This window comes from Penaeus chinensis, chromosome 36 (assembly GCF_019202785.1).
Source record: "Penaeus chinensis breed Huanghai No. 1 chromosome 36, ASM1920278v2, whole genome shotgun sequence".
Classification (NCBI taxonomy): Eukaryota; Metazoa; Arthropoda; class Malacostraca; order Decapoda; family Penaeidae; genus Penaeus; species Penaeus chinensis.
In genome coordinates, this window is record NC_061854.1 from 9,953,454 (window position 1) to 9,963,859 (window position 10,406).

The window sequence follows — 10,406 nt, forward strand, 5'->3', positions numbered from 1 at the left end:
TTCTATCATATTTCGATGTTTGTTTTGGCATTTTGACTCTACATCTGATTCAAAACTAAAAGAGTGCGATGGAAATGTAATTTAAACCTTATATACTTAAATAACAATATAATACAATAATCGATGATAACATTGGGCTGATATGTGAACAGCATAATTCCAAACTGCCTACTTTAGCTTGCCAAATGATTATCGTAGCTGAGTGACGGGTAGTAAGTTCGCCAATGCAAGATCGTTATGTAGGGAAATTATTCTTGTTTGTCCACCTATACTGTGTCGCTTATCTCCTTGTTCCTCTCACTCTTCTCACTAATTACTCACTGTAGACCACGCGCGCGCAGAACCTTTTGCGGCGGCTTGCGAAGAGTCCACAACATTCTGGTTTCCTTTGAATAAGTTGTAGGGCAGTAGGTCCGGAATATATTACTAAGGATTCACGTCATCTTTTCAGTTACACTTTACAAACTGCACTTTCTCCCCCAAACGTTTCTTCTCTTAACGCATTCAGTGCCAATCTATAAAGGAAGAGTGGTAAACGCTTTGTCATCTGCCTTCAGAATTATGCAGGGGATCCTATTAATTAAGTTATCAATCATTTAGATTATGCTCTGAGAATCACTCATCACTCCAGTCACAGTTCGTGGAGTCCTTCAGAGAGCGATACCTTCTTTCCGGGCACTCCTGACCAACCAGTCGTCCTCCGCGGCCTCGTCTTCGTCGTCGTCCGCCATGTCCAAGTCGAGAGTGTGGTACACGCGCCGCCTCGCCCGCCAGTGCCGTCTGTGGAAGCAAGATTACGAACTTCGTGAAGCAAATTTCTGCGCACGAGACGATTTCAAAGAAAGCATACTAATGTCAGAACATGAAGCGAGAGCAAGTTCCGGTCATACACCATACCTGGTGAAGAGAGCGACGGTGCCCACGACGATGGCCACGATGCTTGCCAAGAGCGTGGCGACCATCAGGAGGGGCCGCACTGAGCCTCCTGCGCCTTCCACACACAGCCCCCATACCGCGGACCCGACGCCCACGCCCACGCGCCAGCACCACCACGACGCCCATGCTTCGCGCTCTTGATCACCTGGAGAATTCAGAGAAATTACGTAATACAGAATACGCATCATGACTGACTTTTCTTAATACATGTACCACAGTACGTAAGTGCATATACATATATATACACACACATACATGGTTGCATATATATATATATATATATATATATTATACATTTATACATATATAAATGTGTTTATACATATAGATCTTTGTGTATGTGAATGTATGTATATGCATATAGATTCGTATATTTTCAGTTCTAGGCGTATACACAAACATTTTAAAACAGTTAAATCCTACATTACAATTCTAATTAGTTTAATCTAAATGCACGAACGAGTTTGCGTTTGAATGTAATTTGCATTAATTGACCGCGGACATCAAGTGTATTCTGTTTTTACCATATCTAACCTGCTGTTGGATGAACCAATATAGAATTTTGTATACTACTTTACTCTCTATTTGTAAAGATTTTATTTTTACATTATGGTGTCTGCACGTTTATATATATATATATATATATATATATATATATATATATATATATATGCCAGTTGATGGTAATACATCACTGTTGAATATATACATGGTTGTACACATTACTCCAGCTTTCAAACACAAACGCAATCGGATAAAAAAAAAAAAAAACAGAATTCATCATCTATGTTCTAAATACTAAATACAACTTCACTTAAAATACAATGTTTGTGTTCATTTAGTCTTATCACGTATCGTTATAATGAACATGTAGAATATCTTAGGTAATTCGGAATTGATTATGACAACGAAAAGAATTCTAACAGCAAATCGACCGTCGTTTCATAATATAACTGGACTCTAAGATGACAATACTCTTTAGTGGAATATATATCTCGTGACTTTTGTTATTCCACAACATTAATCATAACTCAGAAATCTACCAGGCATATTTAGTTAAATGATAATTATAAATGATCGCGTTCAAAAATAAACGTAACCGTCCCAGATTGAAAATCATATATATCGCAATTTCGAAATGCACTAAAAGCCTACGACACAACGTTCTGAACTCAAAATAATAAAAGCCTTTTGAAATGACATCATGGACGTCTCAATACCAGTCATTTCAGTTTATGGCGGATATATCTAGGGGGAAAAATGAAAATGACAGAGTGCAGTATATTACAGAAATGTACATATTTGGTATGGCTGTAACGGAAGAGAAAAGATGGCCACTGCTGATTTTGCCACGTGTGTTTCTTAATTCTTGGATCTATCCTTGCTCGTATCCTGTGGGGAATGATTAATGGCAAACGCACTGTTCTATTTGCGGGTGTGGGCACTGTATCGAATGTGTATGTGTATGTGTATGTGTGTGTGTGCGTGTGTGTGTGCGTGTGCGTTGTGCGTGTGAAGTAGCTGAGTGAGTGACTGACTGACTAAGTGAGCGAGTGCATGCGAGTGAGTGAGTGTGTATGCGTATGTTCGTATACTCACTATTCGTTGCTTCTCTTGCCTCAGAAACAGCACTTAGACAGCACTTACCGACGGTGGCGAGGAGCAGCGCGTTGTGTTTGATGGCCACCCACATGAGGGCCATGCCGCTCCCCAAGCCCACGTGCGCCGCCACCACGCCGCTCACGCCCGAGGACCCCCACATGATGGCGAAGTTCAGCAAGATGGCCAACCCGCACATGCTCATGGTGCCCTGGAGGCCGATGTGAGCCATCAACCACCGCTGGGTGTGGAGGGCGAGGCCTTCCGCCACCAGCGTCGCCGCCACGGCCCCCGTCTGCGCTGCCAGCCTGGAGCCCTGGAACGCGTGCTTTCATTAATATTTCATAATTTTCATATACATGTGCAATCACACACACACACACACACACACACACACACACACACACACACACACACACACACACACAGACACACACACACACACACACACACACACACACACGTGTGTGTATATATATCTATATCTATATCTATATATATCTATATATATCTATATGTATATATATCTATATATACATATATATATATACATATACATTTATATGTGTGTGTATATAAATATATATACATACATACATATATATATCTACATAAATAAATGAATATATAAATATATACATATATAACTGCGTGTGTAATATATATATATATATATATACATATAAATACACATATACATATATGTGTACACACATGTATATATAGATATATACATATATACATTTATACTTACATACATATATATATATATATATATATATATGTGTGTGTGTGTGTGTGTGTGTGTGCGTGGTATATGTATGTATATATATGAATATATATACACACATGTATGTATGTATATATATACATATGTATGTATATGTATATATATGTATATACATATACATATATATACACATATATAAGTATATATACACATATATATCTATGCATATATATATAATATATATATATGTATATATATATATATATATATATATATATATAAGTATGTATATATATGCACACATACACAAATACAATCAGACTGTCTAGAGATGTCACCTGTGAGCCCGTGATTTCCTGGATGAGCCAGAGGCCGAAGGTGAGCGTCAGCGCCGCCAAGCTGCCGGTGACAAAGACCCACGCGTGGAAGGACATGCGGCGCAGCCCCTCGCGAAGCACCTGTGAGGCCGAGGTTGTAATTACGTGTAGATTTGTTTATAAATGTTTTCATGAGTATTTTATCATTTCTATGTTGCCGTTTTAGAACTATACGGAAGCTTTTTTTTGTATTAAGAGGTATATAGTTACAGATTAAAATGTTATAACAAACCGGAACGAAATGTAGGCCTACCTCGTCGTCCAGGTAGAGGGAGAGGGGGCGACGGGTTTTGGGGGGGTCCACTGATCCGTACGGAACAGGAATCACCAGCACCATCAACACTGTGCACGCCCCCAACGCCAAGTGCATTCCCGCCAAACCTCCGAATGCGCCTATGCCCACGCCCACAGCACACGCAGTGATGGATATGACTCCAGCGCCCAGAACCCACGCCCCGGAGGTGAGTTTAGCCCAGAGGTTGTGATTGGCATAGACGCTCAGGTGAAAAGTGTGCGTGATGGTGCGCTGCAAGATGTCCTGGCTCACTCCGCCTTCATCGTAGCCGTGGGCGTAGCAGTGCCAAAGCTGTGCCACGGCTGCCTCCACGCCCGACCCGAGCAGAGCACCGAAGACTAAGAGGAAGGTCACGCCTACTTTTATGCCCATGAGGTTCTGGTCGCTCATGGCCACAATCGGATCAGACGTTTTTGTGTGATCATCAGTGTTTGTGGCAGTATCATGGCCCTTAGATTCCGGAGGGACTTCAGCTTTCGAATGCTTCTTGCGACTTACGGCCCGCTTATGGCGACTCGTCTGGCTTCTCCAGTCGGTATTGGTTCTGCCGAGTGGATACTGAAATCCCTCTGAATAGTCGTCAGAGCCGAGAGCTCCGGTGTCTGGGTATGGCGGATGATGAATGTCGTATTTCCGAGGATGAGCGCTTTGACTTTGGGATCGTGAATTGTAGGACATGAAAGTACGTTCGCCATTGTCCGAGTTGGACTGTCCGTAAGTTGGAATCCTTGGAGGGTAAGACAAGGCGGGCTGCTTGAGAGACAGAAGGTTGATGGGATCTCCTCCTTTGGTCTTGTCCGCGGCTGCTGAAAAACGTGACCACATCGAATCCTCCTTTTTGTTGCCATAGACGTTAGGACGCTGGTGAGTACCACCGGGGACTTTGTACGAGTTTCGATTCCCAAACGGCTGAAGGACCTTCATATGCTGTGACTGAAGGTCTTGTGATCCAATGAGGCCGAGCCGAGGGTTTTCTAGATTTTCCAGAGTATCCTCGTTATCATTGTAATAATCCTCATATTCACTGGGAAAAGCATGATTAGATATGCTATCGTAGTTATCTTGTAATTGCTTTGTCGGTTGTAGGAGTCTATATCCGTGATGTTTTTTGCCGTTGTTTTTATGTTCATCTTCATGTTGTTTATTCCCATCTTTAATTACATGCTCTTCGTCAGAAACCTTATCAGAATTTTCCTTTGATGGGTTTTCATATTCTACATCCTCATCCAGCTCTTCACTCGTGTTAGGCGGGGCATCTACATCTGGTGACACGGCCACGGTCTGCATTACCTCGGGGGGAGCTTCGCTAAGCTCTTCCTCCTGTTTTTCTGTTGTGTTTGTTGTATCGTCGTGCGTGCCAGGGCTAGCTGTGTCGTCGCTGGAAACGTTGGCTTCTTGCATGTTACCGTTGGAATGACTCGATGATGAAAATGAACTACCATTTTGGTATGGTGGAGGAATCGAGCTTATGTTTGTCGGTTTTGATTCTGGTGTGGTTGGTAAGGGAACGTTCTGCGTTGGCGTTTGTGACTGCGTCGTCCTGTTCGGTTTGTTCGTCTCTATCAAAGCGAGGGTGTGAGAAAGAGTGGTCTCGTGAACTGTGCTGGTGGATGAGGTCGTTGTGAGCTTTTGGGTTGTCGTTTCCGAGGCCGGAGTAGGTATCATGGCTGCCATTGTGGTGACGTCTAAAGAGTCATCAGTGCTGAGAGATACAGGTCCCGGCACGTTTTGTACTGGTAGTGATGAAGACGAAATGTTATTAATGATCTGTGAAAGTTCTCCCGGAGCCCCGCCGCACGAAGGGTAGTTGCTTCCAGAGCTGAAGGGCAGAAGGGCGACGGAGGACATCTGGAGGATGGTGGAGCCCGCCAACAGCATCACCAGCACGAGGCGTCGCAAGGCTCCGCTATGAGTCCGCCTCATCGCCGACAAACTGACACCCACGCCCACACTCGCGGCCAGGGTGATGACGGCGACCATCATGCCCACCGCTGCGCAGGGAAGATGGCAATTAATGTTAATGATTATATATCATGAGTGAAAAATGCTAAATGGAAATAATGTTCACTGAGATTATTACCAGTATAACTGATATATATGATGAAATTACTAAATATCATGTAAACCATAATGGAAATGGCTGAAGTAGGGTTTCAAGCATGTTTAACTTTCATGATTTAAATTCGTTTCAATGTTTTGACTAGTCATATTCCGCTCAAAAGAAAGGGACAGGAATTGTACGTTATTTATTATTACTAGTAACAGTATTACTATATTTTATATTTATCTATTTCACAACGAAACACAAGCTAAACATATAAAGCAGATACGGAAATAAATCTTAGAAAATGGAGTGCAGTTTTTGTAGGGGGAGCCATTTTAATTCACAGGTATTGAGTTTTGGGCAGAAACTCGTGTCACTTTTATTGTTAACTCATTCTTACTGTTATCATTTACACTGATGATTGTTATTATCAACATCATTATTAAGTCATTATTGTTGTTATTATTATTAGCATTACTATTACTATTGTGATCATCAGATATCATTGTTGTTATTATGATCGTCATTGCTATTATCCTTCTTTTTAATATTATTATTATCATTACAGTTACTATCGGTATTATTAGTAGTTGTTATTATTACTGCTATTATTATCATTATCATATTGCTGTTAGCATTATAATCATCATCATTATTACCATTGCAATTATCGTCATCTTCATCATAATTGTTACTGGGTATCATTAATGTTGCTGCCATGATTATGAATCATTATTATTTGGTCTATAGTTTATAATTTGTTTATTATTTCCATTACATTACTGATGTTTTCAATACTGTTTTAAGCCTTTTTCGAACAATTGGCATCCCGATTAGCATTATCATAATTGTTTTAGTTGTTATTTTCATTAGTATTATCATTATAAGTTTTATTGTTATTGTTATCATCTCCAGTGTCAAGACTATCATCATAACTATCACTATCACTATCAATATCACATAATAATTAATTTCATTATCATTTTATAGCCATAATGATTATCATATATCATTACTATTGCTCTTATTAGAAGAAGCATTGCCTTTTAATCACTTCATTTTATCAGTATCTCCTGGCTATCAAATTTCCTTAGTTTCGTGCTATTCTCAAACAGAGTATGAGAAATAAACCAACGTCAAACTGCAACAACCATACTTACTTCTGGCCTTCATCCCGGTAGCATGCAGGATAAGAGGCGCCCATGGTAGCAAGACAGCCTGCGACGCCGTCAGGAGGAAGAGGAACACGTTGATTCGCCAGCCACCCTTCACGCCCACGCCCATCCCTCCGCCCATGGTCGCTCTCAGTGGTGAAAAGAAGCGTCAAAGTCAGCGGGTCAAAGCAGCATGACCAGCGGGTAAAGTCATGAGGTTCCCTGCGCAGTTGTTCACTCGGGTTTGCAAGTGTTCATGAATGCGACGTTTTTGACTCAGATTCTCATGGCAGCCTGCAGTTGTCGGGCAGGACACACTGGCGCCGCAAACAGGTGACCAGGCACGTAAAAGGGCAAGAAAATGCGCACTCTGCTTACACCCTTGGTCCTCGAGAAGTGTGAAGAGTGTCTTTTTCTTTTCCGGAGGATTTAGAATTTTCTGGTCGCTTCATGGACGTCTCGGGAAGAATTATTGTGAATATCTTTTTAGCACCTGAAGGCCGAAAAGAGATTTTAATTATAACATATCTATATATCTGTTGATTAATTCATTCTTACTGCAACGCTTTTGGTTAAGCATTTGCAGAGAGAAAACGAGCTGCATGCAATCCGGTCGACATTTCGGTTAAGTCAGTTGTGATTTGTTCACAACTCCTAATAAGGTCACTAGATGCGATTTCGTTTACGTATTGATGTCTGTTGAAGAACTACAAAGAACGAATCTGTTTTGCGCACTTTGTTTTACTAAAGCCTTATCTAATCATGCGGTTTAGTACAAATCCCCAGTTATTCTTAAGCGAATAATGAACCAAACGGCGACTCGCATATGATTTCACAGTGTTAACTACTTTATATTACATTACAAAAGGGTAATGTCATATAAAGTAGTAAAAACGATATTAGCAATACTAAACTGCCTTTGAAAATTTAGAATGTTAATTAATCATTATTGTTCTTGATCACCGCCGTCTGCATTTTACTTCCAAACATAAATCATGAAAAACATCTGACTTACAAAACCACAGCACAATTGTATTCCTTGCTTTTCACTGCTAAGAAATATGAAACATAATGTCGCATAACACGTACACAGTATATACAGTATGTACGATACATACAGTCTTAATTATTATTTCATCACCTGGTATTCACACGTATCATCTGTAGCCTAAAAATAGTCTCACTTTCACAACCAAATACATGTTAAGCACCACAACCAACAGACTACAGAGAATGACTAGCGTGTAACTCGGGAGAGGATGTGTTACTTTGATCCCTCTTCTTTCAGCAAGCTCAGGATATCGTCACCACTTCCGAACTTTTATCTGAATCCCACTGATAAGAGAAGATTGCGAAATAAGTCTCCCATTTTCTTCAGGACAACTTACGGAATCCCTTATTTTGTGTTGCTGGATGGAATTCTCTGCACCAATATCAGCCATGTGAAGCACTGAGGTGACATATTTACTGAGTCTATCAGTTGAAGTTAGAGAGGATGTCAGTGTGATAACGGGATGGCCTCTCCCACGCGTGCGCTACGTAATCTGGGAAACTCTAAACAGAGGGGGAGAAATAAGTACATAGACTGAGAGAACAGGAAAAGGCGAAGGAGGGAAGGAGGGAGGGAGGGAGGGAGGGAGGGAGGGAGGGAGGGAGGAGAGAGAGAGAGAGAGAGAGAGAGAGAGAGAGAGAGAGAGAGAGAGAGAGAGAGAGAGAGAGAGAGAGACAGAGACAGAGACAGAGAGAGAGACAGAGACAGAGACAGAGACAGAGACAGAGACAGGGACAGAGACAGAGAGAGAGAGAGATGCAAAGAAATGATAGAAGAGAAAAAGTAATAGCCCCCACCCAAAAAAAAGGGAAATCTATATAATATCTATTACTCAATAAAAAGCAACGGTTGTAAATCCTACCGATAAAAAAAAAAAAAAAAAAAAAAAACACGTGAATACATTTTTTTTTATAGATATCGCAAATGCAGACGGTACACACTAAACACGATATTTTTTGAATGAACAAAGTTCAAACAAAAATGACTGAAGACATGAAAGACAAGATCACTGCATCCTCTCTGCGGGACAACAAACACTTCATATACAATTTGGATCAGCGTGAACAAAGCCAACGGTGTTTGCTTTTGTTGTCTGACTTTTTAAAATGTCTACGAGAAGTTGTGTTGAAATAGTATAGTCATCAGCTGAACAGGCCGTATAACGCTAAACCGATACGGAAGGTTGATGTTGATGCACTACAGTTAACGAGTCCTCCCCTTCTGAAATAAAATGCATTTATGCTATATTTTTATCTCTCTCCAACCTGTAATCATTGGAATACATGCTAATGCATTTACATGACAGTATCACTTCTTATGCATAGATATGTTTGCATATTCACGTAAAAATACAACAAAATGTGAAGTTGATAAATCTATCATTACTAGAATAAGAGTATCCACAACACTTCATACGTTGATCACTCTCGACAACAGAGAATCGCAGGAACACTTGTAAAATTTCCAAAGCGTTTGGCAGAATTTTCAGAACAAGGAGGTCAAGATGAATAACTCTGGGATCCAGACTCTGCATTTATGTTTTTTCACATTCTTCCACCATTGTACTTTTTGGACACGCATACATCTTCAATGCATTTTCAAACTATCCACAAACGTACTTGATTACAGTGCTAAGCGTGGTTCAGCATCCTTAACGTGCAGCATTTGACAGCAGATCAGTGATCACACTAAGGGTACAAGAGAGTGACTAATGCACTGGCCGATGAACCGCTGTGGACAGGTGACTAGGCCCACAAATGTTTCTGACTGTTTCGCTTTTTATGGAATATTTTCGTCCTTTGGTAATGCAGGAAATACATATCTGATCTCTAGATTTAGTATCTTATTCCTAGAATCACTAGTGAAAAGATACAAGTTGATGTCTATGAAACACTGCATTCACACATATAGGAACTATAACGATTTCGTTTGAGTGATGATTGTGAAAATACTCCATCGATCCGTACCAGCATATTACACGTGTAACACCTGCGTGGCCCTCAGGTGTGGAGCGGGCACGGCCGTTCCCCCTCCACTAACGCAGTAGTGTTTCCACCAGCATTTTGACACCTCCCACGACAAAGTGTTCCATTGCCAACAGTCTTTCTTGTCTCATCATCACTGCTTTGATAATTCCTTCAACTTTATAACACCTGTAAACGTTCTTCCATTCTGTTCCCATTAATTTTGAAATGATGCCTTTACCAGTGCACTGACTCC

The 10,406-nt window shown here is 40.8% G+C and overlaps 1 protein-coding gene across 10 annotated transcripts in view; it reads right to left on the minus strand.

Annotated features, from left to right (window-relative positions):
• The window catches only part of LOC125044751, a 10,273-nt gene extending 345 nt beyond the window's left edge, over positions 1–9,928 (minus strand). Inside the window, exons 1-8 of one of the 10 annotated variants that reach the window (XM_047641656.1) lie at positions 8,277–8,412; positions 7,142–7,628; positions 3,896–5,928; positions 3,604–3,723; positions 2,584–2,851; positions 898–1,081; positions 665–780; positions 1–515 (exon numbers count right to left, since the gene is read on the minus strand). The exon at positions 1–515 is cut by the window's left edge and continues 345 nt beyond it. In XM_047641656.1, coding sequence (XP_047497612.1) covers positions 505–515; positions 665–780; positions 898–1,081; positions 2,584–2,851; positions 3,604–3,723; positions 3,896–5,928; positions 7,142–7,277 — 2,868 coding nt within the window. In that variant the 5' untranslated portion in view covers positions 7,278–7,628; positions 8,277–8,412 and the 3' untranslated portion in view covers positions 1–504. Of the gene's footprint in view, positions 781–897; positions 1,082–2,583; positions 2,852–3,603; positions 3,724–3,895; positions 5,929–7,141; positions 7,629–8,150; positions 8,413–8,523; positions 8,674–9,572; positions 9,774–9,805 lie in introns of those variants that run through there. The other 9 variants (XM_047641648.1, XM_047641654.1, XM_047641652.1 and 6 more) reach the window with 9 other exon arrangements.
• Positions 9,929–10,406: the final 478 nt, after the last annotated feature.